At 54.5% G+C, this 24,833-nt stretch overlaps 8 protein-coding genes across 8 annotated transcripts; 6 read left to right on the forward strand and 2 right to left on the reverse strand.

The window, feature by feature from the left end:
- Positions 1–171: 171 nt before the first annotated feature.
- On the forward strand, positions 172–998 carry MRS44_006197 (uncharacterized protein; the record flags this gene model as incomplete). The annotated part of the gene is made up of 2 exons (XM_065621680.1): positions 172–237; positions 288–998. 2 exons carry the CDS (start codon positions 172–174, stop codon positions 996–998), a joined length of 777 nt encoding a protein of 258 aa, XP_065477752.1.
- A 2,385-nt stretch (positions 999–3,383) lies between these two features.
- Positions 3,384–4,130, forward strand: MRS44_006198 (uncharacterized protein; the record flags this gene model as incomplete). Its single annotated transcript, XM_046268549.2, has 3 exons — positions 3,384–3,498; positions 3,600–3,895; positions 3,951–4,130. The coding sequence occupies 3 exons, from the start codon at positions 3,384–3,386 to the stop codon at positions 4,128–4,130; spliced, it is 591 nt and encodes a 196-aa protein (XP_046140221.2).
- Positions 4,131–5,003: 873 nt separating this feature from the next.
- Positions 5,004–6,044, forward strand: MRS44_006199 (uncharacterized protein; the record flags this gene model as incomplete). The annotated part of the gene is made up of 4 exons (XM_065621681.1): positions 5,004–5,064; positions 5,153–5,275; positions 5,379–5,412; positions 5,477–6,044. 4 exons carry the CDS (start codon positions 5,004–5,006, stop codon positions 6,042–6,044), a joined length of 786 nt encoding a protein of 261 aa, XP_065477753.1.
- Positions 6,045–6,435: 391 nt separating this feature from the next.
- On the reverse strand, positions 6,436–8,968 carry MRS44_006200 (uncharacterized protein; the record flags this gene model as incomplete). Its single annotated transcript, XM_046268545.2, has 4 exons — positions 6,436–8,559; positions 8,623–8,697; positions 8,771–8,802; positions 8,869–8,968. The coding sequence occupies 4 exons, from the start codon at positions 8,966–8,968 to the stop codon at positions 6,436–6,438; spliced, it is 2,331 nt and encodes a 776-aa protein (XP_046140219.2).
- A 6,846-nt stretch (positions 8,969–15,814) lies between these two features.
- On the forward strand, positions 15,815–16,357 carry MRS44_006201 (uncharacterized protein; the record flags this gene model as incomplete). The annotated part of the gene is made up of 4 exons (XM_065621682.1): positions 15,815–15,871; positions 15,937–15,972; positions 16,027–16,146; positions 16,217–16,357. 4 exons carry the CDS (start codon positions 15,815–15,817, stop codon positions 16,355–16,357), a joined length of 354 nt encoding a protein of 117 aa, XP_065477754.1.
- A 339-nt stretch (positions 16,358–16,696) lies between these two features.
- Positions 16,697–17,350, reverse strand: MRS44_006202 (uncharacterized protein; the record flags this gene model as incomplete). Its single annotated transcript, XM_046268541.2, has 3 exons — positions 16,697–16,813; positions 16,866–17,082; positions 17,142–17,350. The coding sequence occupies 3 exons, from the start codon at positions 17,348–17,350 to the stop codon at positions 16,697–16,699; spliced, it is 543 nt and encodes a 180-aa protein (XP_046140215.1).
- A 2,057-nt stretch (positions 17,351–19,407) lies between these two features.
- On the forward strand, positions 19,408–20,564 carry MRS44_006203 (uncharacterized protein; the record flags this gene model as incomplete). Its single annotated transcript, XM_046280549.2, has 2 exons — positions 19,408–19,564; positions 19,621–20,564. The coding sequence occupies 2 exons, from the start codon at positions 19,408–19,410 to the stop codon at positions 20,562–20,564; spliced, it is 1,101 nt and encodes a 366-aa protein (XP_046140213.2).
- Positions 20,565–21,374: 810 nt separating this feature from the next.
- Positions 21,375–24,119, forward strand: MRS44_006204 (uncharacterized protein; the record flags this gene model as incomplete). The annotated part of the gene is made up of 1 exon (XM_046268537.2): positions 21,375–24,119. The coding sequence occupies one exon, from the start codon at positions 21,375–21,377 to the stop codon at positions 24,117–24,119; it is 2,745 nt and encodes a 914-aa protein (XP_046140212.1).
- Positions 24,120–24,833: the final 714 nt, after the last annotated feature.

Consider the following 24,833-nt stretch of genomic DNA (forward strand, 5'->3'; position numbering starts at 1 on the left):
ATAAGGCTCAATCAGGTTTACGCAATGTAACGCTAGCATGATAGGGCTGACGGGCGACATCTTGGGGGGAAGGGCATGGAGTATAAATAAGAGCTGGTGGAAGGGCTCCCAGACTGAGAGGATGTCTTGAACGATACTCTAGTCCACTTCGATAATTGAAACGGGAGCATCATGAGTTCTAAACCTTGGGCTGACGGCCCATTCCCACTCATCAGCGCCTCAATATCTGGTGATAATGTGAGCAACTTCAACACCTACAGCCAACTTCCTTGCTAATTCATCAAAAGGTAGAAAAGCCGGTCCAGGGAGCAAGGAAGCTCGCGGCCGAAATGACACTCGTCCACAACCTCATCCTTCGGGGTATCAACGCAATCTACAACCAGGCCGTCAACGTCGGGGCCAGAGGGACAGACAAGGACAAGCTCGACTTTGCCAACTTTGCCTACCAATGGGGGGTGATGCTGTCGGAGCACCACGACACTGAGGAGAAGATGGTGTTTCCGGAGATTGAGAAGATCACAGAGGCGCCGGGCCTGATGGGGGACAGCGTGGCAGAGCACCATGCGTTTCATGACGGGCTGACGCAGTACATGGAGTATCTCGACAAAGTTCGAAGCGGCAACGAGACATATGACGGAGAGAAGCTAAAGGCCATTATCGACTCGTTTGTTCCAGTAATGCAGGAGCATCTGGCTCATGAGATTGAATCGCTCGTCAAGTTGACAGATCATGAAGACAAGTGCGACTGGGCAGCCTGGTTCAAGAAGACGGTCGACGCCATTGTGAGCAAGGACATGAAGGACTCTGAGTTTCGGGCAAGTCTCCAACCCTCAAAACACTGGACGAATGAGCTGACAGTTGCAATGTTAGACCAACACGTTTCCTCTGACCATAATTCTCCACGACAAGACCTTCGAGGGCGGCGTCTGGAGCAGTTTCCCGCCTGTTCCATGGCTGGTCCTGTGGGTGATGCGGTACCTGTTTATGAATACGCGTAAAGACTGGTGGAGGTTCGCCCCATGCGATTACAACTCGCAGCCCCAGGAACTACCATTCGCATCATGAAGCGGCAGAAGACGCTGTGTACCAATTTGCTTTTGGTGGTGAGCTGCCAGAGCGTGCAAGTCGATGTAGAATCATGGATTCTAGAAGCCCCAAGCTGCAGATGAGAGAACGGAGTCATGATAGCATGCCTTGTGGCGGCCCAATGAGGCTAGGGATAATGTTGAGATCGAGGAGGGCAGGGAGGGACCTTGCTGACAATGCTCGGCGAATTCGAGGGTGACATGGTTTCGAGTGGGTTTTGAGGCTGTGCAGCGAGACCGGAGGGACGCTATCTGAGGCATCATGAGGTGCTGCCTGGCTGGATGATGGTGGTTGGAACCGATGTCGTAGCCATCAACGCCTTCATGGCAAGCAAACAACGACCATTTTTCATGATTTGAATAATACATCTCATCTTTTGCCTTGCACAAACATTCATCTCTCCATCTTCAAAGATAACAAAAAGAATCCATGTCATGGCTGGAACGGAGCTTACCAGGATAGGTTAAGCAGCCCAACGGCGCTGACGCCTTGGTCTAGTCAGGCGGGCGCAGCAGAGCTTATTGACGATAGAGTCGTGCGTTTCCGACTTGGCATACAACGGACGCTTGGTACCTTTTTTTTGGGTGCCAGGGAGGGAGCAAGGTACTTCTTCTTTCGTCAATGGCATGGTTAATGGTGGTTGTACCTTTGGAGAGCCAGAGACAGGGTTTGTGTTGCTGTAGCGTAGAGATTGGCAGCTAACCCGAGTAGAGTAGGTAATGATGACTAATGCCAACTTGGACTCTCCTCTGACAGAACCAGTTCGTCCTCTCGGTGCTTTGCAAGACTCCGCCACAGCCACACAAGGATGAGGAAGCTCACGTCGCCGCCCCCCGGGTGTGGCCAGGGCTGGGCTGCCACAGGGCAGATGGTCAACGGAGCGGTTGCCGTAAAGAGGTGGCAGGCGTTGAAAGAGGCAAGTGATTGGCCCTCGCTCGGCTAGAGGTCGGTGATGGGTAGCGTTCCATGTTTGAGGTGGGTTTTTTTTTTTTTTTTTTGCGAGGATAAGCAATGGGACATCTGAAGCTTTTGGCCAAGACTGCGAGACATTTCGGGTCACGTCTCGAATTGTACAAGGACTCACGATAGACCAATAGTTTCGAGTCGTCGCGTCGGGATTCGTCATCAGAGTCGTCTCGGTCTTGGGAGACGGAAAGCGAGGATCCCAGACTGAAGTGCCCTTGTCCGTCCATCACCACCTCCTGCGGGGTCCAGGTCCGTCACCCATTGATTGACCCCGCCCCCACTAAAGCGGCGTGTCCCCAGTGGGCAGCACCTCAACAGCCCGACAGGAGGGAGGCCACCGGGCTGGATGCACCTGGATGCACCCGAGGCCCCTATGACCTGCTGGACAAGGCGCTGAAGGCCCGCTGAAGCTCGCCCTGCTTCAGGTCCCACGTTTCAAGAGCCGCCTCCAGCCCAGGACTCTCAACGCCCCCAGATCTCGCTCACCCGAGCCGTCACTCTCACACGCACACTCGCTCGCTCGCGTCCATCCATTCCAACTTTGCCCGGTCCGTCGTCCACATCCACATCCTCTCCTCCTCCAACCCAAACGTCGTCCGTCCGTCCTCTTGTCACCTAGCGGCCTCCACTCTTACGACGTACCGGTATCCCACCACCACCGCCCCAAGCTTGCTTCGCTCTCTCGAGTGCTTGCATCTAACACTCTCACCTTTGAATATTCTCGAACCCCAGAACCTGAAACAACATCTATACCTACCTACCAACTTGATGATCGCGATCAACGGCTGCGTCTTGCTGTCACGCCCACCACACGCCCACCTCTCACGACCCTGAAAGCCTCCCCCTCACCAAGGTCCCGTCGTTTCCACTCGGTTCCGCCAACGTCGCCTCTTCCACCAAATCTTTGAGACGTCAACCTCGATACACCCATCCACGACTGCCCGACGCCTCTCGAACCAGACCTCTCTGTCGCCTTCGCGACCTGTCTCCGCAGTCCCTCATTTTCCTGCCTTCGAGAAGCACCGGGACGTCCTATTTCCCATAGACGGTTGCGCAATTCGCGCTCGCTATCCAGGCCCCGCCGATACACGAACCGGACTCTAAGACACCATGGGCAAATCGTGAGTGCATCTTTGTAATCTACATCTGTCATGTTTTTCGCCGTCCTCGCTTCATGGGCGTTGCCTCCCCCGCGCACCCCGGTGACGTGCATCGCCCTTTGAGCCAGAGCCTCGTCAGGCGCAATCGCATTTGTCAACTTCGGATCCCCGCGGAAGCTAGGGACCGACGTCATTGTACTTGGATCGGCTTAACCACGATGACGGTTTATAATGCTGACCACTACCGTTCCCCCATCCAGGCAGTCCAAGCTGTCGCAAGACCAGCTCGTCGAGCTCCAAAAGTCGACTCACTTTGACAAGAAGGAGCTGCAGCAATGGTACAAGGGTGAGTCTGCTGCCGCCGCCGTCGCCACTGCCAACCCCTGGTCGCCATGTCGACCCCCCCTCTCCGAGATAAGACGGTTTGCCTGACAATGGGGCCCCTAGGTTTCCTCAAGGACTGCCCCTCTGGCACGCTCACCAAGGAGGAGTTCCAAAAGATCTACCGACAATTCTTCCCGTTTGGGGATCCGAGCTCATTCGCCGATTATGTGTTCAACGTGTTCGATAGCGACAAGTCGGGCAACATCGACTTTAAGGAATTCATCTGCGCGTTGAGTGTTACTAGCCGAGGCAAGATGGAGGACAAGCTGGACTGGGCCTTCCAGCTGTACGACATTGACGGCGACGGCAAGATTAGCTACGATGAGATGCTCAAGATTGTTGAAGCCATCTACAAGATGGTGAGTCTTGGGGTTCTGGGGATATGTTCCCTCTTCAGCTGCTAACGTCGCTCAGGTTGGGTCCATGGTTAAACTCCCCGAAGACGAAGATACCCCAGAAAAGCGAGTAAAGAAGATCTTCCGCATGATGGACAAGGACGAGAACGGCAGCTTAGACATGGAAGAGTTCAAGGAGGGCAGCAAGCGAGACGAGACGATTGTCTCGGCGCTATCCCTGTATGACGGGCTGGTGTAGAAGGCGGAGAGGAGAAACGACAGACAGACAACCCACTCGCCCAGACAGTAGAAAGAAGATGGAAGCGGAAACATGCAGCATGAAAAGGAGGGCTGACTGACGGGAACGCCATGCTTGACTTGGCCTGGAGTGTGAGGAGCTTGTGTCTTTTTGCTTTCCTTGTTTAACTCCTAAGGGCACGTCCTCTTGTTTTTTGCGAGTGAGGGTCTTGGAGATGGTCTATGATTACGGAATAAATCGTTCATGTGTCTAATGAGGTTGATCGAGAGATGAGCTGGTTGTCGAGCCGTGAACGTATCGGAGAATTGCTCACTGTCACTGTCCGGGATGGGCCACGGCCAAGCCACGGACACTTGGCAGATGCTTGGCTTGGTCAGAGAGCTGGGATCCTGGGATATAAGGGTATCGTTATGCCGGTTGGGTTTAGTCATGGGGGTTTACTGTTTTGGAAACTTGGTTTATGAGGCGGCTGATGGTTAACACTTGGTCGCGTGGGTAGATACAGAGGTGAGTAACATGGAGCAAAGAGTGGGAGCAGGTTGGTTTCAGTTGGAGCTTAGCCAGGCGTTTACAGTCGACATGCCGAATTACGAATATCACATTTCCTTTTACATCATGTCTTCTCTTATATAAATGTTTCTTTCTGTCAATTATTAGCGTTGACAACTCATCTTCCCTGCCCTGGTCCATCATGAAGCTGAATATGGAAAAGCGGATCCACTCGCAACGACCAACTCAGGCACTTTCACCTCAACTTTCACCCATCGAACGACGTTTCTCCATTATCCCTCATGACTTGCGCAGCAACCTCAAAACAATATCAATACTTCACCTCTCCTCACAGGAGCCCCATAGAGTGCCCGTGCTCCCATCATGGGCTCCCTTGCAGCCCTCATCGACCAGCTGGAGCCCGAGGTTGAGGACCCAGAAGAAGGTGAGACACATGCTGTATACTCGAAGGCTTCAGTCACTGAATTGGGGATAGAGACGTTTCTCCTCTACTCAACCTATTCCCTCGCTAGACCTCGGCTTCATCGACCCTCGCGCTGCGTCAGTAGACGTCTCTGTCGCAGGGCACGACTTTACCATTCATCAGTCGCCCGCCGTCCTCTCATCATCTCGTGCAGGCGGCACAACCGGAGCAGGTCAGGACATACCATCTTATTCAAGCATTCATCTTTTTCTTTCACCCATTGCAATTAGTTGTTAAAACCTTTCAACTATAGTCATCTGGAAGATATCCCCCAGCTTCGCCTCATGGCTCGCATCCCCTTCCAACCCTGTATGGGCCACCACCTCGAGCTCCCCCTCGGTCCTTGAGCTCGGCTGCGGCATCTCCCCCTGAGTGCCCTCGCTCTCGCCCCGCGCGTCGCCCGCTACGTCCTGACGGACCAGTCCTACGTCCAGCGCCTCCTCCAGCGCAACATTGACGAAAACCTCGAGTCCGCTCTGGGCTCTTCTGGCACGTCCACGCCAACGGGGAGGTCTAGGAAGAAGCGTGGTGGTCACGCTCACCCTGTGTCCAAGCCCAGCATCAACTTCACCACACTGGATTGGGAGACGGACGAGGTAACACCAAGCCTAACGGGGAGTGGTAAAGTGCGCAGTTTCGACGCCGTCGTTGCCTGCGACTGTGTCTACAACTACGCCCTCGTGTCGCCCTTTGTCCAAACCTGCGTCGATGCATGCCGTCTACGCTCCGCCGACGATGCCTTCACGGGTGACGACTCACGACCGTGTATCTGTGTCATAGGCCAGCAGCTTCGCAACGACGAGGTCTTTGAGTCATGGCTCGAGACGTTTCACGCATCCTTCCGCGTCTGGAGAGTCCCCGACGATGCCCTCCCAGAAGACTTGAGGTCTAGTGCTGGATTTGTGGTCCATATTGGCGTCCTGAGAGACGAGATGAGGTAGGGAATAATCTCAACAACCTGTTTTAATGTATACAGCATCTACGTCTTTCACTCTGGTTAGGACACCATCATGTTTCAAGATCTAGCGCGCAATTGCGTCTTTCAGATTCATTCGACTTGGATCAGCTCCGCGTTGAAGCATCCATAAATCTCGACTAGAAAACACCCCATAACTAATATTGATGCCACTTTTGGGCACTTTTTTCATCCATTCATTCATTCAACCACGGGGCCAGCGTTACTTGATCACCAACCTCCGTCCCATGCCAATTCCAGAAACCAAATAAAAAAAGATGCTAATCGCAGCAGTATGCCAGTTGCCCAATCCACTTCGCCGTAAAGACCATTTTGATATAAAACCTCGTCTGACCGCTACCAGCTGGTCATCTCGATTACCAATCCAGGGGCTCCTTCTTCTCCTCGCCACGATTTGTCTTGGGAACGGCCACGGCCTTGGCAGCCAGCTTGCCACCCTGTCCAGGGCGCTTCAGGTAGCCAGTGCCGTCGAGCCAAGGGGTGTTAGCCGTCATCCGTCGCTCGAACTCGGCGATCTTGTCCTCCTGCTGCATAGTGAGGCCAATGTCGTCGAGGCCGTTGACCAGGCAGTGCTTGCGGAACTCCTCAACATCGAAGCTGCAGATGGTCTCGCCCGAGTCCTTCTTGATGAGCTGGTTGGGCAGGTCGATCTCGATGTCGCGTCCAGCCCGGGCCTCAGCTGCGATGGCATCAAGGGTAGCCTTGTCATCGATCCTGATGGGCAGCATGCCGTTCTTGAAGGTGTTGTTGAAGAAGATATCGGCAAACGAGGGGGCGATGATGCACTTGATGCCAAAGTCGAGGAGAGCCCAGGGAGCGTGCTCTCGGGAGCTACCACAACCAAAGTTGGGTCCGGTAACCACGAGGATCTTGCTCTGTCGGTACTTGCCCTGGTTCAGGATAAAGTCGGCGTTCTCGGAGCCGTCGTGGTTGTATCGCAGCTCGTAAAAGGCAGCCGAGCCCAGACCAGTTCGCTTAATGGTCTTGAGGAACTGCTTGGGAATGATGGCGTCGGTGTCGACGTTGGATCGGTCCAGGGGAGCGGCGGTACCCTTCCAGATGGTGAACTTGGGCAGGCCGGCCGAGTCGTTGTCTCCAACCAGGGTGTTGGTGTGAGGCTCGGTATCCTGGGGCTGGTCACCAATGATCTCCCGCTCCTCCGAATCGTCCTTGGTCCTCTCATCGACGTGGGGCTCCTCGGCAGGAAGCTCGCGGGCCTTGAAGGTAGAGTCGTGGGTGTAGTGAGACAGCTTGCGGACATCGGCCAGCTTGCCCACAATGGCGGCGGCGGCAGCCATGACGGGCGACATGAGGTGAGTTCGGCTCAGGGCACCCTGACGGCCCTCGAAGTTTCGGTTAGACGTGCTGGCGCATCGCTCCCTGGGGGCCAGGATATCGGGGTTCATGCCCAGGCACATACTGCATCCAGCCTCCCGCCACTCGAAACCGGCATCGAGGAAGATCTGGTCGAGACCCTCCTCCTCGGCCTGAGTCTTGACAAGTCCAGAGCCAGGAACAACCATGGCGCGCTTGATGTTGGCGGCAATCTTGCGTCCCTTGACCACGTTGGCGGCGGCGCGCAGATCCTCAATTCGGGAGTTGGTGCACGAACCGATAAACACCTTGTCGACGGGGATATCCTCCATGGGAGTGCCGGCAGTGAGGCCCATGTACTCAAGCATGCGGCGACCAGCAGCCTTCTTGGCCTCGGTGCTAAAAGTCTCGGGGTCCGGAACGGAGCCGGTGATGGGGACAACATCCTCAGGGCTGGTTCCCCAGGTCAGGGTAGGGATGATATCCTTGGCGTCAATGAAGACATCAATGTCGTACTTGGCATCGGGGTCCGATGCCAGAGACTTCCAGTAGGCGACGGCCTTGTCCCAGGTCTCGGAGCCATACTTGGGAGCCAGGGGTCGGCCCTTGAGGTACTCGAAGGTGGTCTCATCAGGGGCAACCATACCGGCACGAGCACCACCCTCAATAGACATATTGCAGATGGACATGCGAGCCTCCACGCTCAGGCTGCGGATAACGGAGCCGCAGAACTCAATGACGGCGCCGGTACCTCCGGCAGTACCGATCTTGCCAATGGCGTGGAGAACCACATCCTTGGAGCTGACACCGGGGGACAGCTCACCATCGACCTGTATCCTCATGTTCTTGCTGCGCTTGGTGATCAAACACTGGGTGGCCAGCACGTGCTCGACCTCGGAGGTGCCGATACCGAAGGCCAGAGCTCCAAAGGCGCCATGGGTTGAGGTGTGGCTGTCACCACACACGACGGTGGTGCCGGGGAGGGTGAAGCCCTGCTCAGGACCGATGACATGGACAATGCCCTGTCGCTTGTCGCTCAGGCCAAAGTATGTGACGCCAAAGTCCTTGACATTCTCCTCCAGGGTGACACACTGGGTTCGCGAGTCGTCCTCCTCGATAAACGAGGCGATGTCCTTGAGGGTCTTGCGGGAGGTGGTGGGGATGTTCTGTGGCGCCTCATGTTAGTCGATGCCAAGATTCCAGGTTTAGATGCAATTGGCAAAACATACGTGGTCAGTGGTGGCCAGAGTGCAGTCTGGTCTTCGGACTTTTCGGCCGGCGTTCTTCAGGCCCTCGAAAGCTTGCTGTAGGGAATTCTGGTCAGCGGCTGTCGGGGGCCAATGTAGATCCTTTGTAGGAGGGTCAAGATAAACTTACTGGTGATGTCACCTCGTGGACCAGATGTCGGTCTAATCGAATTTTTTGTCAGGCCTCGTGCTTTTCAATGCAGAAAGCAGTAAAACTCTCAAACTTACCGATGTACAGAAGAATTGTGCCATCCAGCTTCTCGTCGACGATGTGCGCCGACAGCACCTTGTCGTAGAGGGTCTGGGGGGTACCCACGGGAGCAGGCATTGTGGCGATTTGTGCGTGAGACAAGATCGAGTCTTTGGCAGGCACACAAGATGTGATCTAGGAGTAACAGGAGGAAGAGGAGCGTAAAATGACTTGCCCAGGAGAGTGAGAGGAGGATGTATAGAGTGAAAGGGAGAGAGAAGAGAGAGAACCTGGACTGTTCACCTCGAGGGGAAGATTTTATGATGATGGAACAACGTCCAAGGGAGAAACAGGCAGAACTGGAATTGGGAAAGAACAAGAAAAAAGGACGCCCCGACCCTTGGACTTTATTAAATTTCCCAAGCTGAGCTGCCCCCCTCCCCTACCTACGGACCAACTCGTCGAGCTTGATCAAAAAAACCAGACAGGGTGCCATTTCTTGGGAGCGCCGATGATCGGAGGGGTCCGTTTGCGGCGCCCGTCAGCATTCCGAGGTCACCAACAGGCCAGACACTGGCAGACAGAGACGCCAGCGCGGGGTAGCCCCACACGCCGCACCTGCCCTGATTGCTAAATGACGTGCCGCCATTGGCCGTCGCTCCGATCCTGCCGGCCGATGCCCGCTTCTTCAACCTCCGATGCGAGCTTCCATCTCAGACAGCGCTGAGGAGCAACCAAGGGTTCCATCAATTACGACATTAGCTTGCTTCTCAGCGGGCGCCTGTCCTCTCCTTAATGCCATTACATTACATTACGTTACTTCGCCCTTGCCCGACATTTGGAGGGCCATTAACCCACGGTTATCCACACTCTCCTATATCGCTGTTCACCTTTCAGCCCGTATCTAGCATCTAAACCTCCAGCAAACCTCAATGCTTTTCCTCTGCTGAGTCTCTATAATTAATGTCATTTTCATTAAAAGGCCATCCTGGCCAATGCTCTGACTCTACCAGTGTTATCAATGTCTACACAACACATCCTCATGCCACCCCTTTCCCCTCCGTAGTCGCCGAACTTCCCTGATGCCCAGCCCTCCGGACCCGCCATCGGCGCACGCTTTGCCCCGGGTCAATGTCTATATCACTTTTCTCCCCTGCAACAGGCCTGGCCCAAAGCCCCGCCACCGCCTCTCCTCGCCGGCACCGGCCGCTTCCCGAGTATCCGCCCGGCCGTTACCTTACACTCCGGTCAGGCTCCGCCGAAACATGGCCAACGTTCCAACGACCAAACATTCCATTCTCTCGTCCTCGTACTCATTCATGCAACGCTTCATGATAGTCGTGAACTCCATAATCCACATCATGAGCACCACCATGCTGAATATCAAGGGAAACGCAAGAGCAAATCTTGCCAAGTCCCTCCAGTTGTTAGCCTGGCCAGTCCGCTCCCAGTACTCCGATCTTGAATTAAAGACAGGCTGCACCGTTCGCCAGTACAATTTCAAAACCCATACGCAACACCCCTTCACCGCATTCGAGACCTCCTTAATAGCATCCCATAATCCTCGTCTGCCGTCTTTACCATATCCATTACTGGAAGGATCTGCGATGCCGTCTTCGGCGTTGAGACGAGTGGGAAAGCTGCCTGGCACGTGCACTGCCATGTCCATTGTCTGATTGTTGGCTTCTGTGCCGTGTTCCAGCCTCTGTCTGAGAAGGTATTGCGGGCTCTTGCAGGTCTTGTCCTCCTGGAGGGTGTCTGCCGCTGTCGTGTTCCCCATGTCGCCCAACTCCATCGTAGAAGTTGATGTGGACAGACTGCTGTACTGGAGACTAGCCGCGGGCACCTCTGACGTCGGTTCTGGCTCTTTGCTGGAAACACAAATCTCGGGGGGCAGTTCTGGGTACCGCTCTGTAAGCTCCTGGTGTCTCGATATAGTATCGATTGCTCGAGTCTCTGTTGCAGACCCCGATCTCGGCCAAGTACTCCGACCACGATTCTCCTGGGAAATCTCCAGGGCGCCTGGCGTTGTTCCCAAGCCTCGAAGTTTCTGAATCGTGCGGTTCGCTTTGCGCCTCTGTTGAAGACCTGTCTGTGAGTCGTAATCTGGTTTGGGGTGGGATGTTGACATGGTCTGGGCGTATCCAGTAGTGGTGGTGATGCGTGTGGAAGCGCACGTCCGTTTCACCTCGTTGCCCTTGTTCGTAATGTCCCGCATTGCGTCCTGCGCCCAGGTTCTGATGCCGTTGCTGTCGTCTTTGCTCTTGAGCGTCGTCAAGCTCGGTTGGTCTACCAGGGCGAGCTTCTTCCTAAGGGTATTGACGTCGGCTTGTATTTCCTCCATCGTCATGAGCTGATCTCTCAATCCTGTACCGACCACCTCTTCTCTCTTTGGTGTCTGGGGATAGCTGAGGAGATCTGAATCCGATGTCTTTGTTGACTCGTCGTAATCCAGGAATCTGGTTTCGCTTCTCGCTGTCGTTTCTGGGATCCAATCCAGTCGCTGCACTGTCGGCAACCGGCAGGGACTGTCCTTCACCTGCCGTTGGCAGTGCGACTCGTCTGCCAGGGCTCCTGCTAGCTGTGGGCTCTACACACTTCTTTCTAGGTTCTCCTGCTGGTATAACGACCCTAAGTTGGGGTGCGGCTGGTTTTCTGCTGGTGAATTGTGTACGATCGGGTTTGAGGGTGTCTGAAGGATAGCGGATTTCTTGTGGTGGTTTGTCGTCGAATCGCGCACGGGGCTTTGGGAAGGAGGGTTCCTGCGATGAATGAATTCGTCGAGCATGCTCTTTGACGAGGCCAGGCTGAAGCTGTGATTCAGTGGCAGCGGGTTGACGATCTTCGAGAGACCGGGAAGTGAAGCGCTGCTGCGTGTTTTGGGGACCTTCTGTACCCCTCCTGAGTCTGCTTCCGCCTGGGGGCCTCTGCCTAAAAAAGGCATGACAACTCGCTTTTGACGCTGTCCTTGTTGTTCGCTTGTTTGTGAATCATTGGCAACAGTCGCTGCTTTGTCGCCCCGCGGGTTCTTTGTCTCTGGAAAGCCACCCCGTCTTTCTGTGACATGCTGGGAGCGGCTTAGGTTGGCTCGAAGAGGGGAGCCATCATTTGGTCCAGGCTCTGAGGGTTCGTCAAAAATAATCCCGTTCTCAAAGAGCTCCAGGGCGGTAGGTGACAGGTCTCCGAGGCGCAGTTGGTGAGGAGTTCGCACTACCGTGTCTGATGAGTCCGAGAAAGATCTTTGAGGAGATCCGCTTGTCTTTGGCCACTGCCTAGAAGGCGAACGGCCTTCGGGTGTACCTAGATCTACCAATTCCTGTTGTTCGGCCATCCCTCCATTGACATGCGGCTGTCGCTTCCCTATATCAACCTCGAGGTTAGTATGTGTTGTGCAGAAGAGAAAGAAAGCAAAGGACTGACTTGAAAATACCGATTCGCTTCTTTGCGATTGGGCAATAGGGCTTAAAACGGGTTCCTGGGCTGATAACCACTGATGAGTTTTCCGTCGCCATCTGCCAGTGACAGAAGCTGCCGCTTGCTGTTGTTTGGTCAATCTCTGGTTCCGTTTGTCATGTTGCTCCTGTGCTATTTGTTCGATGTGACTTTCGATTTCTTGCCTCGTAGCTTCAGACAAATTCATCTTTGATAGCCCCTGGAGCTCGCGCACCACTCTCATGGTGTCTCCGCCGCTCTCTGAGGAACTGGCATCGGGAACTCCTGTGTGAGGATTACAACCCTGGACACCGAGCCAATCGCCGCTCTCCTTCAAGCTTCTCCGTAGTTCGCGAGCCTTTTCCCTGGCCTCCATGTCTTCCAACAATAGTATGGGTGGCTTCTTCACAGATACTGCAGAGGTGTGTGGCTCCGTGATAGCTGCCGACTCGGGTGCCTTTTTCGATTCCATCGTTCCAACATCATCTCTTGCCATATCGCCACGCATTTTCCCGACGCTGAGGGAGCTCATGTGACCCAAAGGAGTCCGGCTCTCTTTGTGGCTGTCTGTAGAAATGCCATGGCCTGCAGGAGCCTTCTCCCCGGGAAACTGGGGTCTGGCAACGCCTCGCTGAGGTTTTTTGGTGTATTCCAAGCCGTAATTTGGTCCGAAGTGCGTATACCACCTCGTTGATTCAGATGGTGACTATCAGTAAGGTGACGTCGATGTTGTGAAGTGTGGCCTGTGGACGGGGGAATGTCCCGGCTACCTTCACCAAGTGCTTCCGACGATTTCTTTGCCATCTGTTCCTGATTTTCCCAAAGTTCATTCTTTCTCAGCGTCCCTCCTCGTTCTGGGCGGTTGCTTGGGAGCTTGTTCTTGAACCAGGCTCCTACGTCTCCCAAGGTGGTGCTCCGACCCGGTTCTTGTCTAATTTTGATCCATCCTCCAACGTCACCGAGTGTGAGCCTTCGGCTGTGCCCTTTCCCCGGGCGGGCCTCTGTCATCTTTTCAGGGCCTTCGAAAGACGGAGGTCTACGTCGGAGGGATGCCCAATGCGGGTCAGGCATGTATGGACCCGAGAGGATGGACAGCTGCGAAGCCAGAGGGCGATGGTATATCGGTGTACCATGTAGGGTGTTGCTTCTAGTTGGGTTCAGCGGAGGCAGACAAGCCAGCCAGTGGACACGATTTGCTGAGCCTCACAGATGTCAGCTAATATGAGCGAGAAGAGTCGGGGATGAGCAGAACAAGAATGGATCAATGTGATAATGTTGAAATCCATAGGTTGAACACAGCTCGCGCAATCTTGTCCCAGGAGAAGGAGGTACTGAATGCTTTTACTCTCACTTCCTAGGTACCTAGGTAGGTACCTACCTACCAAGACAATTCGTACGTTATTCGGAGAAGGCAGGTACAGATGTGTTGAAAGTGCAAAGGGCAGGTGGCAGCTACGCCCACAACACCATCACGCTTTCCAGGCTATGAAGGGGCGAGTGGGCAGATAGGTATCTATTTGGGTAAAGGAAAACCAGGAACAAAACCTTCATAACACGAATAAGCTTCCTCAGTAACGGGATATGCATGTCTTCAATTTCGCGTCGAGATCCATATTCAGAAAGAACAACCTTAACGCCGACCTGTGAATGCCGCCCGAAGTTGCGGTTACCCGCTATGTAATGCAACTTGCACGTAAAACAAAAAGAAAAGAAAACCCCAATCTACCACCGTGGGTTAGGGCGTTCCTGGGGGGCCTGTTTTCTACCCAGGCTCGCAAAGGGGTTACCAGCACCGCTCAGGTTTGAGCCCGTCAATCGACGGTTCTCTGTGTGCTTGGAAGGAGTTCCTTGCCCCCAGTTCCTCTGCTCATAGGCTGCCATTTCTCGTGAGTTTCGTGGAGATGCGGTCTCCTGCGAGGTGAGCTCGTTCAAGCTCGTGGTTTTCTTTAGAGGAGACTTGTGATGGGTGTGAATTCCCATGTTGCCGCCAAAGTTGATGTTTGAAACTCCTGATGAAGTGCCAGTTGAAGTATATCCGGCGGGCAGGCTATGGCGAGGGACAGAACTTCTTTGGCTGGCGCTAGGTCTGAAGAGCTCTGAGCGTCGGCTAGCCGTAGGAGGTGTAAACATATGCGGCTTCATGACGTTGCTAGGAGTAGGGGTGATGTCCTTTTTTCGGGTGTCCCAACAGATTGGATATAAGGGTTGGCGTGAGTCTGGAAAGAGTGCCGGATCTGAGTGGTCGGAGTGCCGGTTTGCACAAAGTCTTGGTACTTCTGAGGCTGGTCGTCGGAGAACTGCGTACCAACATCACGGACAACAGGGTGCAATCGAGGGTGGACAAACTTGGTGTCATACTCCTTCATCACCTGCTTCTGGATGATCGCCGTGTCCTTAGCTTGCTGCGTGAATCGAGAAGAAGAAGAGCAGCTGGCCAGTGATGATGACCTGCAGAAGGAGAGTGTTGAAAACGGTCACGCTCGGTCGGGGGTCCAAGGGGGCCAGAGGCAGAAAGATCATGTACACCAGCACATGGCCGGGGCCAAAGAGGCAGAAGAGCCGCAGCGAGACTGGGAGAGGATCCCAGATCGACAACTCCCAAACATCGGAGCCCTTGTCGGGATGAGCTCGCGACTCGGCGGATTCTGGCGTGAGGATGCTTGCGAGATATCTTAGGGGTGTTGCCGGCGATGAGTTGGACTGGTCGACCTTTACACGGCGTGCAGAAGGCGTCGAGAGCTTCTCCTCAACGTCAACTTGAAAAAGTCGGTACTTGCGGGTTCGTGTAATCGTGTAGAAAGCGTTCGTGGACGAGAAAAAGATGAGGATCCAGACCAGAGGGTAAATCTTTGGTATTGTTTGGTTAGCTTGAACAAGACTAAGGAGGCGGAGGTAGCTCACAAAGAAAGCCAGCCAGCCAGTGCCAGCGTCATCACTGAAAACATCGTCGCTCGACGAAGAAGCTGAATTGGCGCGCGCAATCAGGAACACAAAGTTCATAGCCAAGCCGAGTTGAGTGCCTGCAGTAGTCGAGTCCCAATCTCTTGTCTCAAGCTCCTCGGACAGCCAAAGCAAGAAGTCCATGGGATTCAACATGGACTTGATGCGCTCAAGGAGCGGCGTCCTACGAACCAAGCGCGGCATGGTGACGAAAGGCGCAAGTATGGCCTAAAACACTGCTCTTCGAAACCGCGATATTCGGATGGACCGTCGTATGTTACCGCAGCGAGCGGAGGGAGCGTGAGAAGGCGATGGCAGCGAGGCCAGATGTTGTTTACTTGGAGATGAGATGTTGGCTGTTGCTGAGGGCGATACTATTTCTTTGTTAGGTATCCTCTTAGCACCTCTATCTTAGTGGCCAGCACCTCTAGGCTGGGGCGCGGGGGGTGGTCAGAGCTTCAGGCAGGTCCATTCACCAGTCGGCATCAGGCGGAGCCTCAGGCGCCTTCTGTTGTGTACCTTACCTAACACACGAACCTCCCGCCTTCATCTTCGAGGACGGGATCGAATAACGAGTATCCCACGACTTCACCTTCGCTCAGAACATTCGCCATGGCTTCTCAGGCGGATTACAAGGATCGCCAGTTTCTCGCCGTCATCGGTGATGAGGTATGGGCTTGCTACGATCACGGGCTCTTGGTAGACGCTGTTGCGCTGACGTAGCTCGCATTCAGGATTCCGTAACAGGGCTGCTCCTCGCGGGCATCGGTGTGAGTATCGCATCGCATTGGGCTCTTCCTCTGTTGACTGACACAAGAGACTAGCACGTCACCACGGGCGCCGATCCTCAGAAGAACTTTCTCGTTGTCGACAACAAAACAGACACCGGAGCCATTGAGGCTGCCTTCGACCGGTTCACCGATGAGCGAAAGGACATTGGCATTGTGCTTATTAACCAACATGTCTGAGGCCCAGTATATCACTTGCGGTTCAAGATCCTGACGAGATTTGCAGATTGCCGATAGAATACGACACCGTATCGACACCTACACCGCGGCCTTCCCTACCGTTCTTGAGATCCCTAGTAAAGATCACCCCTATGACCCCGAGAAGGACAGTGTTTTGAGGCGAGTTCGACGTCTGTTTGGAGAGTAAGGGGAGCGATGGTATTCTCGGCGCACGTAATTCGGAAGCGGGACGCACACGCAGTGTAGACATGAACCTAGGCTAAGCAGGCGGTATTGTTATTCTACTTTCAACATATTATCCAGGGCAATCCGCATGTCTAGCAACGAGAACGTGGAAACGATACAAAGGACGGATTCTCGTATATGCCAAATCGATTCTAAAGCCGCTGAAAGATGCTAAACGAGAGCAAGAAATTCGCCAAACCAAACGTCAAACCCAGAGACCCATGACAACGTGCCAGTGCCCAATACTTAATACGAAGACAACGCGCCATACGCATGTTGCTGTGTACGCCAAAATCCACCATTACAGGTCGAGACCAAACAGGCCCTTGCTACTTCGGGAAAACTCAACGGTCGCAGTCAGGCAGGTGATCTGCACATCCTCGACGGTGAAGACATCAGCCAGCACGGTGTACTTGCCCTGCACAAAGTTAGAATGATAATACGACAGAATCAGGTGGACGTGAACATACAGGAGGAATCTCAGCAGGGAGGTCGACGGTCTTGAGGATTTCCAGGTCACCAGCCTCGACGGGGCACTTGAGGTCGACGTTTCCAATCTGCTCGCAGAGATCGGCCTTGGTGCTGATGAGGCGGATGAGGCCGTACTTGACGGTGAGCAAAACGTAGGCGCCCTCCTCAATCTTCTGCTTGACGGTTCCCTTGGCCTTGATCACCAGCTCCTGGCCACTATCACAACGTTAGTACTATATCCCGAGCGCTATTATCGTTGAGCGGGGTAACCGTACGCCTGGGGAGGGTTGGGCAGCAAATCGACGCTGTCGATCTTGATGAGGTCGGCAGCATGGTCGCCGGGGCAGAGCTCGAGGGGAGAATCGCCAGGAATTTTGAGGTCATCGTTGATCGTGACGTCGGGCGCGCGGCCATTGAGGACGCTGAGAGCCGCGGCTGGCGCCAAGCAGGCAGTCAGACACGCGGTGACGGTCGAGAATCTCATGGTACAAGGGTCTCGTGCTTAAACTCGAGTTTGAGGGTCGATGATGGTGAGAAAGGTAGTAAAGCGGTTGATGTCGTGGATGAAAGTTGAGTGCAGATGATGAAGAGGTCGTTATCAGGGCAGAATGGAAGATGGCGAGTGGCTTGGTGTTGAATGCGTCATGAGACCGAGGCTCCACCCTGATGGCAACCACTGGCCAAGGGCGGCTGGGGCTGGGAAGAACTCTTGATGCCTCACCGCCTTGCAGCATGCAGAAGGAAACCCCGGGCCGTATCCGGAGGGCACCAAATAGGCTTCGTGCCTTGCCGTGGGAGTGCAAGCGTCTAGAACCTGCACGACAGAGCCGGGGAGAGTGACCTGCAATGACGCTGGAATTGTTTGTCCGTTACGACAGAGAAATGCCGTCTCCTGGAGCCATCATGTCTGTTGTTACCTCAGCCGTGCAGCCTTGGTTGTCTCGCGCTTGGCGCGATGTGGCTGTTGCAGTCGCAGTGGCTGACATCCATCCATGTTGATGCGGCGCGGCCTCTTCGTTTGCGCTTCTCATTGATTAACCCCCGGGCAATCTCGATTATCGATTATCTGAGGCCAACCACCTGCTGCATCCTCGCTCAGCCCCAGGCAAGAGCGGAGCATTGACGCCGAAGTTAAGGCACCCGCTGAGTTGAATCTTTGGGCCTCAGGCACAAGGGGTCCACTTGATGCACGGACCATGCCATTTTTCTGCTATATAAGCGCAGCCTTCTCCTGGCCCTTACTTGTTTTCCTTTCCTCTTCATACTTACCTTATTCCGATTAACCCCGCTCATGAATGGGGGGAATCAGCGTGGAGGGCCTGCATTGCACAGCGCGGAGTAGCTCCATGCTCCATTGTCCTTCGGGACCATGGGGGGTGTAATTTTTGATTTACCACTTCTTTCATTGTGGACTGCTGCTTGCGGCGGCCATGAAGAAGGACACCTCAGCGTAGCGTCGATGGTACATGTTCACATGATTGCGATGGAGAGAACCCTGAGAGACGGTCAAATGCTCGGCAATTATTGCTGTTAGGCCAGGATTGATACCAAATCATTTTAGGCAATCGTCTGGAAATGCAAATGAGGCCACCCACGAAGTTCAGACGCGTCCGCTTCCCGGAAGTATCTCGCGAATGGGAGAGAGTCATGCCAGAATGACTGTGAACGACGTGCGATTGGGCAATACGGCGGCGCGGCGCAGGACCTGATGGGATTTGTTTCGAAGAAGCCACTTCATGCATTTCGCATGCTGGTCTTTTGCTATCAGAATGCGGTGCCAGCAGGGATCCTCGAGTAATGAATGCCCGTTTGTATAATAGCCCAAGTTGGTCGCACTGTACGCGTTGAATGCGTGATAACACGGCTTTGAGCTTCCAGCATCTCCCCCGCTTCCAGTGCCCACCCACCATCCAACACTGAGGGTCCGTGGTGTGAAGCTAAGGTTTCGCGAGCGCAGAGATCCAGGGTTGCTGAGTCTCTTTCCATGAGGAAGGCATGAAGATGGAGTGGTGGTCACGGGGATGAGGCATGTTGCGCGTATCCTTCACGGGTAAGCAGAAAGGCTGCGACCCGGAGCCTGAGGAGGACAAGCACGGCAAAGCGCAGGAAGATGACTGCGACATGGATTGTTGAGGGAGCTCGATGTGCCGTGGCATGCAGATTAGTTACATGTGGTGCGTAGAAGCACCCTGCCAAGGCCAAAGCAGCTTGGTTAGTGCGAATACGGGACGTGGTAGCATGGCAATGCAAACACAATGGAACACGAACAAAGAGATGCGTGAAAAATGGCGTTTGGTATTCGGAAGAAATACAGGCGTGGCGCCCCGGCTCATGATCACCCGAGCGTGAATGTGAATGTGATTGTGAATGTACCGGAGACTTGCCAAATTCACCTTCCGTTGGGAAACTTCAACTTCAATTCCTCCATGACAGCCTCCAACAGCCCGCAACCTACCCTTTACTTTGCCGTCGCAATGACGCGACCCCTATCACGTACCACACCCGACACGGCTTTGCAGCACCCTCCCTGCTGAAACCATCATGGAATCTCCTCACTGGCTCCAAGGCACGGTGCCATTTGCGCAAGCTCAGCTGATTGGATACTTCCGCCATGCGCCAGAGACACGAAGCTTGTTCCCTGCCAGCCAAGCCAATGAGAGTCGGTTACGGGTGCCGTCCTGCGGTGGTCGCGCGCACAGTACGAAGGCTCGAGGCAATATGGAAAAACAAACCGGACCTCTATTGACACGCTAGACTCGTTCGAGACGGGCTGCCTCGGCCGCTTCGCGTTGGCTAAAGTGGCTCACCAGTTTCACCACACACGGCTTGTTTTTGTGGCGGGTGCCAATTTCCAGTGGCCCCCGCTCACCTCATCATCTCCACCGCCCAGCCGCCAACCAGATGCCACGAGCAGCCAGCAGAATCAGTCTCAGCCGCCAGCTGGGCTCTTCGCCTCTTGGGCTGGCACTGGCTGGCAGACGGCGTCCTCACCCTACGTGCCTGATTCCCTGCAAAAGTGGTCGTCGTCATTTTGCCTGCTTGAAAATCTGGTGAAGCCCCCTCCCGACTCCTTCGCTTCCCGTTCATACCGAAATGCTCGACTCCTAGTGTCCGCCCATCAGAGAAACAAGACTCGCAAGTCTCGAAAGACATCCATGGTGTCTTTGTTTGGACCTGACATCGCTCACCCTCCCGCCCTGGTTCTTTCCTTTTCTGCCTTTCGAGTCTCGACGACCTCTCATCCTCGCGCCCCTGGCGGGCTTGCTCACGCCAGCGAGCCCAAGGGTTTCCCGCTCGTGTCTCTCGCCATCCGCAATTTCAGAGCCTTCTCCCCCGATCTCCCCTCACTTGAGTTTCCTCCCCCTCCCCCTCCCAGCCCTGTGCTCAGCTGCAGCGGCCGCGTTCATGTCATCCATATCAGTGCCTCAGGCCGAGAAAGCGCCCTGCGTGCTGCACTAAGATTTCTCCCTATCCACCGCCAGTCAAGGTTTGGTTTAGCGCCAGATTTCTCTTTTTGTCCTTGTCTCGTCTCTTCTTCCATGTCTCTGTCCTGTCTCTTCTTGGGGGGACCACTGTCCCCGTCCCTCTTCCGTCCCCTTTGGACTGCCGCCCAACCCAGCAGAAGCCCAGCAGAACACGCCAGAGACGGACCCAGCGGTCCATTGGTACCCTCTGAAGCTGATCGCTGCGCAAGGTGAGTGGGAGTCCCCAGTGGGCGAGAAGGGCGAGTGAGGTGCCGTTGATGAGGTACCTTCCATGGGTACGTACCGTTTTTTTGCTCCTCCGTCTGCCTCAGCCAACTGGAAACCCCCAGCAGGCGGGCAGGTCCCAGGTCGGTACCGCAGTACCGCACTCGTCTTGAAGCAAGCACCCGGCCTTGTCGCTCCTCCCCATCTTCTTCCTCCATCACCCATCCTTCTTCGTGCAGTCCACGATCTTCAATCCTCCCTCTCGTTGCTGTCTCGTCTGCTCCAAGCGCTCCCCGTGTATGGATTGTGTTTGAGTAGTCTCAACTTGTTTTTCTCCTTTTTTTCTCTTAACGAAAGCCTAATCCACGTCGTCTCGCACTCGACACCTCGACCCTCCTCGCCTTCAACCCGGCCTTGACGGATCACAACGAGTTTTGCGAAAACACAAACCGACCGATCGTGTCCCCAACACGCCCTCGACTCGTGTCTACGGCCCATATTCCTACTCTTGGCACCCGACTGATCACGACTATCGCCTTTCTTTCTCCCGTCGTCGCGGCGCTCGCCCTCCACCCTTGACGCTGACGCCTCAACGAGTCTCTCGAGTCCACGCTTCGACGACTGCGATTACCTTCCCCGAGATCTCTCGCCCTCCTTCTCCTGCCGCATGAGGCTGCCGGCGACTATTCTTTGCGACTCTTCCCTGCGGTGTCCCCGGCGCGCGTTCTGAACGGCGTCGTCATGCCCCAAAGACCGCGACGGTAAACACCTTACGCATCCTCCCCGACGCCCACTGCCCTGTGAGCTTCACCACAGATTATGACCGACAAGACGGCGGCGCTGTCCACGCAGTCCGCGGCTCCTAGTCAGACTTCGCCTCCTGCACAACCAGGCGCGACGCCCAAGAGCGACGTTGCCCGAAAGGTCGAGACGGCGGAGGAAGAGCCATACACGATTAAGTGTATTTGCAACTTCACTGACGATGATGGAAACACAATCTACTGCGAGACGTGTGACACGTGGCAACACATCGACTGCTTCTACCCCAACAATAGAGAGGAGGCGATCCGTGAGGACTTTGACCACTCCTGTGCAGAATGCAAACCCCGTCCTCTCGATCGCCAAAAAGCTATTGAGCGCACAACCCGTCTCAAGAACGGGGCCCCCGAAGGCCAGCCTGCGGACAAGAAGACGAAGCGGCCCCCCTCCAAGGGCCACAAGAAGCGGGCCAAACCCAACGACTTGCAAATAAACGGCCATGCTGGACCACAAGAAAATGGAAAGCATGGCCATTCCGCAGACCATCCTCCTCCTCCGAAAAAGGCAAAATCTTCCCATCGATCCTCTCAATCCGTCAGCTCCCAGGCTCCTAAACGAAGCCCCTCCTACGGGAACGCGCGATCAAATCCTGCTCATCCTCCCAGCCCTGCAACCACCCCACCCGACCTTCCCGAAGATTTTCAGATCCACCACTATTCACAAGGATTCTACGACTTGTACAATGCAAGGGATGTCCCAGACTCCCACAATAATGCGTTTGCCAGTCTGGCCATCCCCACAGCTCTGTCCCGTTGGCTCCGCGAGCCGGACACCATGAGAAATGAGGTTGGCAGGCGTCATTCCGAGGTGTTCCAAAAGGCACCGGCAAACCTGGAAGCCAAAAAGCCCAAACTCGACGTCAGGGATGCCACGCGAACACTCGATGATGGCAAAGCTCTGCGGTGGAGGTTTCTCAACTCTGCTACGCCCATCGATAAGGACGTACCCCTCGTCGAGTTGAATGGCGCGATTGGCTTCCAAAAAGACTACTGTGCCGACCCAGCAAATCTCTGGGCCGACCTCTCCTCTCCTCTTCCCTTTGTTTTCTTCCATCCTGTTCTCCCCTTATATATCGACACAAGACAGGAGGGGTCGCTCGCTCGCTATGTCCGCCGAAGCTGCAAGCCTAACTCACAGCTCGACACCTACCTTTCCGACGAGAGCGAATACCATTTCTGGATTGTAAGTGATAGGTACATTTCGGCCGGCGAGCAGATCACTCTCCCCTGGGACTTCCGATTGGAAAAGAGTGTTGATGCTCGCTGGCTTCATCTTCTTGGTCTCAGCGACGACGAATCTCCCAGCAACGGCGAAACTCCAGTGGACGAAACCGAGTACATGGCAATATCGAATTGGATCGACCGTATACTGTCCGAGTATGGTGGTTGTGCCTGCGATCTGGACAACAACTGTGCCTTTGCACGATTCCATCGACAGTATCTCTTTGGAAAAACCCAAGCGCGTCCTGCAAAGAAGAAGCAACGGAAATCCAAGGCGCAAGCCATCTCACCAACCAGCACAGGACCGGCTCCCAACAGCCGGGCCACGAGTGAAGGTCAGGTTGACGATGGGGCAGATCACGATAATAGGTCTCAATCGGGCTCCTCGCGTAGCAAACCTCCAAGCCGCGATCGAACCCCCCTTCGACAAGGTTCTTTGGATAAGCCTAACATCCTAACCGAGCAGACGGACCGAGATAAGCGAAAGCTTGCTGCAGTCGAGTCCACATTCCGTCGTTTGGAACAGGAACAGCAACAACCAGCAAGAAAGAAGAAGCGCGTCTCCGACGGTACCGCATCGAACTCGTCAAAATCAAAAGCCCGCCATGGTTCAACGGCATCACACAAAACCTATGTCGATTCTGGGACATGCAGGAGCAAGTCTGGCTCACCAGCAAGTTCTCATTCTCCTCGAACCACCCACAAGGCCTCGATTACGACCCAAGCATCTTCCATCAGCCGTTCCCGTCAGTCTTCTGCCACGCTAAGAACGGTGTACTGCGACGCTGCTGTGCAAACCGATCCGGTTGAGGGCGAGTGGTACAGCGAGCCCAACCGATCTCCCCGGCCAAAGAAGCGCATCATTTCGCTCTCTAAGCGCTTGCTGAACAATCGCCAAAGAGCACGAAGTGATGAAGAAGAGCGCCGCAGACTATCCCTAACTACGCAAACGTCGAATGGGACCGCAATGGAAGTCGACTCGCCTATAATGGAGCATACTCCTGTGATTAAGCGATCAGAATCTGAACTGCCGTCACCCCGTTCACAGGCTGGAGACTTGCCCATGCCTGATGCTTCATCAGCAAACACGACACCTGTTCTCGGATCTGCCGCGAGCGACACGTCAACAAAGACAAAAACCCCTGATCTTCGTGTCCAGCTGCCTCCAGTACCTGCTTTTGATAGCACTGGTCTTGGGATCCAGCATGCGACAACTCCACAGTCAGCTGGATTGGTTCAGTCTCCTCTTATGGGCACCCTGCCAAGTCCGTTCGCCCCTCCAGCGGTCAACGGCATTGCAGCTCATCCCAGCCCTATCAAGAAGAAACTCAGTCTGAGCGACTACACCAAGAGCCGAATGAACAAGGCAGGAAAAACTGCCGGGGGCAATACGCTCCACAAGCCTTCCATCTCGAGTCCGGAAGACACAAAAGTCGACATCATTCTCGAGTCCCCCTCGGCCGAGAAGACGGCGGAGAACCTGGCCTCTACAGTACCAGCTGTCGCGACCAACGGTTCTCTGTAACATGACGACGCGGTTGTACGCTTAGTATCACTATCGATTTCCAAAATTTTGTTGTTTGCTTTTTTTCTTGGGGATGGCGGATTCAAAAGCCTGGAGTTCTGCTATTCTTATACACTGGCTTGTACGTCGGGTGGCACCTCCGATGGTTGGCGTTTGAAGAGGATCAGGACAATGAATGGATGGGTTCAGGGCGATCCTGCAGAGGACTTGACACCAAGCCTCGACATGGCGCAGGGTCCAGGTGTCTATGTATTGACGGCACGCGATGCGCCCTCTGGGTTGTTTATGTATTGGCGAGAAAACCAGGTGTCTTGGTTGGCGATGGCCAAGTTAGTTATGTTGAAGAGGATGATGGACGATGGGTTCCTCGGATGGAAACGAACGAATGGGTTGGTTGGTGTTGTAAGAACGAAAGGAAAGGACGGCAAGGGATGACGCCTATGCCATGTCTCGCTTTGGGATTTTCTCTTGTACTTATAGGCGCGACCGGGGTTGGTTTGCATGTTCTATATGCAGTTCGATGTAGTATCCGTATAGTCAGTCAGTCCCGTCGCCTCGCGATGAGGGAAACAATGAATTCTTCTTAGTCGGGGTGGATGAGTACGCATCCGCCTCGAAATCTTTCAACTTTATATTTGATGGACAATATTCAATGTTGTATTCATTTCGTCACGCTATCTATTTAGGCAGGGTATCATTATTGACTTGAGTTGA

Source organism: Fusarium solani (assembly GCF_023522795.1).
Source record: "Fusarium solani strain SB1 chromosome Unknown bctg00000003_1, whole genome shotgun sequence".
Taxonomy (NCBI): domain Eukaryota; kingdom Fungi; phylum Ascomycota; class Sordariomycetes; order Hypocreales; family Nectriaceae; genus Fusarium; species Fusarium solani.